General features: G+C 45.3%; 1 protein-coding gene across 1 annotated transcript in view; it reads right to left on the reverse strand.

Moving 5' to 3' along the window:
* LOC145337459 (arginyl-tRNA--protein transferase 1-like) overlaps nt 1-2,439 on the reverse strand; it is a 62,309-nt gene extending 59,870 nt beyond the window's left edge. Inside the window, exon 1 of the mRNA XM_080182238.1 lies at nt 2,222-2,439. Coding sequence (XP_080038364.1) covers nt 2,222-2,327 — 106 coding nt within the window. The 5' untranslated portion in view covers nt 2,328-2,439. The remainder of the gene's footprint in view (nt 1-2,221) is intronic.
* Between the last annotated feature and the right edge of the window lie 3,561 nt (nt 2,440-6,000).

A 6,000-nucleotide genomic window follows, 5' to 3' on the forward strand; every position in this document is an offset into this window, starting at 1 on the left:
GCCACAGGGATCGGTGCTGGGGCCTCAACTGTTTACCATATACACAGACGATCTGGAGGAGGGGACCAAGTGTAGGGTAACAAAGTTTGCTGACGACACAAAGATGAGTGGGAAAGCGAATTGCATGGAGGACACGGAAAGTTTGCAGAAAGATTTAGATAGGCTGAGTGAGTGGGCGAGGATCTGGCAGATGGAGTATAACGTTGGCAAGTGTGAGGTTATCCACTTTGGAAGAAATAATAGTAAAATGGACTATTATTTAAATGGTGAAAAATTACAACATGCTGCTGTGCAGAGGGACCTGGGGGTCCTTGTGCATGAATCACAAAAAGTCAGTCTGCAGGTGCAGCAGGTGATCAAGAAGGCGAATGGAATGTTGGCTTTTATCGCGAGGGGGTTGGAGTATAAAAGCAGGGAGGTCTTGCTGCAATTGTACAAGGTACTGGTGAGGCCGCAACTGGAGTACTGTGTGCAATGTTGGTCCCCTTATTTGCGAAAGGATATATTGGCCTTGGAGGGAGTGCAGAGAAGGTTCACCAGGTTGATACCGGAGATGAGGAGGTTAGCTTATGAGGACAGATTGAGTAAATCTAGATAGGGGCTAGGTAGGCTACAGGCAGAGAGGTTGTTTCCAGTTAGAATGGAAACAAGAACTAGAGGGCACAGCCTCAAAATAAGGGGGAGTCAGTTTAGAACAAGAGTTGGGGAGGAACTTCTTCTCTGAGGATGGTGAATATTTGGAATTCTCTGCCCATTGAAGCAGTGGAGGCTACCTCGTTAAATGCGTTTAGTCACAGGTAGATAGATTTCTGATCGATAAGGGAATTAAGGATTATGGGGAACAGGTGGGTAAGTGGAACTGAACCACTATCTGATCAGCCATGATCTTATTGAATGGCAGGGCAAGCTCAAGGGGCTAGATTGCCTATTCCTGCTCCTATTTCTTATGATTCCTGGCTTTGATCACTGTCCGTGTGGAGTCTCCACGTTTTGTGTGTCTGCATGAGTTTCCTCCAGGTGCTCTGGTTTTTTCCCATGGTCCAAAAGATGCACTGGCCATGCTAAATTATCCCTCAGTGTACCTGAACAGACACCAGAATGTGGCGACTAGTGGATTTTCACAGTAACTCCATTGCTATGTGAATGTAAGCCTACTTATGACTAATAAATAAACTTTAGTTTTTAACTTTAAGAGGCAGATTGGACTCAGGACTCTGCTGTTCTCTCTCTTTCTCTCTCTCTGCAGACACCAGCAAATCTGCTGAGTTTTTCCAGCACTCTGTCAGATTTCCAGCATCTGTAATATTGGTTAGGCTTGATGTGAAGATGCCAGTGTTGGACTGGGATAAACACAGTAAGAAGTCTCACAACACCACGTTAAAGTCCAACAGGTTTATTTGGTAGCACATTAGATGCATCGGCCATGCTAAATTCTCCTTCAATGTACCCGAACAGGTGCTGGAGTGTGGCGGACTAGGAGGGTTTTCACAGTAACTTCATTGCAGTGTTAAGGTAAGCCTACTTGTGACACTGCATTAATAAAAGTTATTTTAATTCCCACTTTAAGTAACTCTCAGATAAAAGGTGGGGGAGAAGGGAAAAGGAACACTAGAGAAATCCATCTCTGATACACAACACCGCTTTAAAATAACATCCATTCACTTTAACCACTAGTTGAATCGCAATCAATTTATACCAATACATTTCAGTGAAATGCGATTGTAGGGGCTGTGTTAGAAACGGGCACTTCGCTCACTCTCGCGACAGAAACATGTTCGCATGTGCCAAAGTAAAAGGAAATGAAATCAAACACTGAAGGCACTTCTACAAAAAAAATAAACTCCAAGGGCCGGAAGAAAAGTGGCTCCAGCTCGTACCCCAAAACCGAGGCCAAAATAGAGAGGTGCAAGCTGAAAGAGGTAGAAACTTGGCAAAGAATATCCCCAACCCCCCCCCCCAAACAAAAACACCCTATAGATTGTACACAGCAACAGGGAGCAGCTGAAACTGACAAAGTTTACAACAGGGGGAAATGAGCGCATGTTAAAAGTATCTTTCACTTTCAGTTATTAGATAGTGTTGCAAAATACTAAGTATCAAGTTAACTGATACAATTCATGTAACAATTTCTCAGCAGCCTGTAATTGCTACTAATACACTTTCTCTCAATCTCTCCTGTTCACCTATATTTTCACTCCCCCACCCCTCCCCATCTCCTCACCCTGAGCACAGAAGGACTCCTTCCCGCAGTAGCCGCAACTCCATGCCTCTAGCGGTGGACTGAGCTCCCTCGCTGGGGGGCTTTGCCCAGTGCTGCTGGTTCCCATCGGAGGCACCCAAGGTAACGAGAGGGTTTATTCGGAATCACCCCATCCGCTTTCTCCCCGGCCCAGGATCCGGAGCCGGATACACACACTCACACTCACTCAGTGAGGAGACAGCAGCCAGCCCAGTTCCTTGGTTACTTCCTCATCCGCCTGCCTAAAGCTCCAACCCCACGGCCAGAAACTTCCCCCATTCCAGATCCAGAAAGGACGGCCAATTTAAAAAAAACTAATTTCCCGACGCACTTCTGAACTCTCCAACGAAAAAGGACAACTTTCACTTAACGTAGCACCTTTCCAATGTCCTGGTGATTCACAGGGAAGTAATCAGACAAAATGTAGCAGAAAACTTGATCAAAGATATTACAGACTAATTTAAAGGAGAGGTGGATAAGTTTAGGAGGAGGGAGAGAAACTCAAGGATTGAAACGAGCTGAAGGCACAGCGAGCCAAGACTACGTCTAGAGGCTCATCAGAAAATCACCCTTCTTATCAGGCTGTGGTCTGCGTGGAATGTCCCAGAGCCCTCCAGGAAAAGTACATGGTTCCCTCAGCAGACTGTCCAAGTGATTTGGCAGATTGCCACAATGTTCAAACAAGCACCAAGACTTAGCTTGTCTGTTGGTGAGAAAGGACCTCCCCATCAGATCCTTGCTACACACCTGCAGTCTCACTTCGTTCGCAAATTGCCCTCGAGGTGACTGGTGGGGAAGGCACTATCATCCACCTCCTTGTGGAAATGTGCCTTTGCAAAGAAGGTCTGCTGTGGTTTTTGTCCAGATTCATCCTGAGCAGCTCTGTGACACAGGACTCTCTGCTTTACAGGCTTTTCCCAGGCACACTGAGATAAACATTACCTGCTGTCGGAGGGTCATTAACTCAGTGAAAGATGCTCTTTGGTCTGCCCAAAACTTGTTGGTCTTTCAATGGAAGGAGTTATCCTCGAATGAGTGTTGCAGATTGGCACATTCCAAAGCCTATGATTGAGTGCGTCCCTCAGCACATAATCTTGGGGCAGTTATGGCCAAGGTACAATGGGGAAAGGCCACTGTCTAAGACCTTTGAGCCAATGTACACCGAGAGGCTGGAAACTGTACAATCTCTAGGGCTATATGGGGTATATATTGAAATTATAATTAAGACAGCTAAGATTGGAACATGCTGGTGAGGCCGCAGCTGGAGTACTGTGTGCAGTTTTGGGCGCCATACTTACGCAAGGATATTTTGACCTTGGAGGGAGTGCAGAGGAGGTTTACTAGGCTGATACCGGAGTTGAGGGGGTTGAACTATGAGGAGAGGCTGAATAAACTAGGCTTGTACTCGTTAGAGTTTAGAAGAATGAGGGGAGATCTCATTGAAACGTATAAGATGATGAATGGGATGGATAGGATAGAGGTGGAGAGTCTCTTCCCGCTCAGAAAGGACAGTAGGACTAGAGGGCACAGCCTCAAGATAAAGGGGGGGGGCGGTTTAGAATGGAGTTGAGGAGGAACTTCTTCACTCAAAGGGTGGTGAATCTCTGGAATTCTCTGCCCGTTGAAGTGGTGGAGGCTGCCTCGCTAAATATATTTAAGACGCAGGTTGATATGTTTTTGATAGGCAAGGGGATTAAGGGTTATGGGGAGAGGGCGGGAAAGTGGAACTAAGCCACGACAGATCAGCCATGATCTTATTGAATGGCGGGGCAGGCTCGAAGGGCTAGATGGCCTACTCCTGCTCCTATTTCTTATGTTCTTATGTCTTGAGAACAGTTAAATTTCATCACACTTTCTGTATTACTCAATTTGAAATGTCTTGTTATATACTTTTACAGACTTTATTATTAAAGTATATTTTTCTTGGAAAATAGATCACAAATGCACGAGAAGTTGGAGTTGCAGGATGGTAGAGATCATAGAGGGTTGTGGGTAAAGTTTCATAGATAAGGAAGGATAAAGTCACAAAGGGAACAGGAGAATTTAAAATCAATATGATTCTGAACCAACTAGATTACAGATCAACAACACAGGGCTGACGAATAAACAGGATTTGCTGCAAATTGAGATATGGGCTCGATTTCCTTTTTTGCAAAAATATATTTTATTCTTAAAATATCTGCAAGAGACATTACAAAACATTTCAAATTATCATAACAGGAAAGTGCAATGACATTCAAGTTTCTCCAGAAATCTAGATGCACTCTGAGATGCTTCAACTCAGTAATGAGAATATTACAAACATCATTTCAATATTTTTGTTATAGAGAATACAATTCTGATCATATGATATACATTGATCAAGTTGCGCACTAAGGTGCCTCAAAACAGTTACATACGATTAGGATTAAACACACAGTCCAAGGGTTTTACCTGGTTACTAGCTCCTCGGTATACACTGTCTGAAAGGTCTTACATGGTGGCCTTCCCCTGTTGCGTCTTGGCTGCCCCTCAGCATGTAGTCCTGGAGCTTGAAATGTGCCAGTCTGCAACACTCGGTTGGGACAGTTCTTTGCACTGGAAGATCAGCAAGTTTCAGGCAGACCAAAGAGCATCTTTCACTGAGTTGATGCCCCTCCAGCAGCAGGTGATGTTTGCTTCCCTGGGAACAGCCCGTAGAGCACAGAGTCCTACATCACTGAGCTGCTGGAGATGAACCTCAATAAAAACCACCTCTCTCCAGACCTTCATTACCAAGGCATGTTCGGCAAGGAGGTGTGTGACTGTCTCTTCCTCTCCACAGCTGCTTCAAGGGCAGCGTGCAGTAGTGCAGAGACTTAGAGCGTGCATGAAGGATGTGACAGGGAGGCTCCCATCTCACCACCAGCCAAGCTAGGTCTTGTTGTTTGTGTGAAAGTTCTGGTGATGAGGTGTTCTGCCGAATGACTTTACCTGTCTGCTCAGGGAACCAACTGAAGGATCCACCATCTCCTTTTCCCTCAGGGCCTTGAAGACGTTAGGTGCAGATCACTGCCTGACTTGTAGTCAAAAGTTTTTATCTGAACAAATGTTTCCACGAGGGACGGGTGATATGGCACAGTCCAATTACTAGGAGGATTCCATGGCAACGTGGCCAGACCCCCCTCCACAACACTGTGAACGGGTAGAACCTCAGTATGTGGTGACACTTAGTGTTTGCGTATTGAGGATCTACCCAATAAACGCTGGCCTTTCCAGCAACACCCATATCCCAGTAAAGAATTAAAAAAAGCTAAGTGTATTGAAAGAATTGTAATAAATGGAAAGTCAAATTTGAATGTGATGTACCTTTACAAATTGTATGAAGAAAGTAAATGTGCAGGTAAAATTTAAACCATTCATTCCTGGGTGTGACTCCTTTCTGCACAATTGTTGTCAACCCCTCCAGAGACCCAAGGAATGGAAGACAATTTTCTGGGAAACACCCAGAGGGTGATGGTGGAATTCACTACCTGAGTGGGTGGTAGAGACAGAAATCCTTGTTTTGCACTTGAATAAATGGGTCCTTTTCTGAATAGCAGGCAGTGATTAGTGGGGCACTACACGGATCAGTGTTAGGACCTCAGCTATTCATAATATATATTATGGGGTGGCACAGTGGTTAGCACTGCTGCCTCACAACACCAGGGGCCCAGGTTCAATTCCTGCCTCGAGACACTGTCTGTGTGGAGTCTGCACTTTCTCCCCGTGGTTTTCCTCCGGGTGCTCCAGTTTCTTCCCAC

The sequence above is a fragment of the Carcharhinus amblyrhynchos genome, unplaced genomic scaffold (genome assembly GCF_965287045.1).
Source record: "Carcharhinus amblyrhynchos unplaced genomic scaffold, sCarAmb.v2.hapA scaffold_49, whole genome shotgun sequence".
In the NCBI taxonomy this organism is placed as follows: Eukaryota; Metazoa; Chordata; class Chondrichthyes; order Carcharhiniformes; family Carcharhinidae; genus Carcharhinus; species Carcharhinus amblyrhynchos.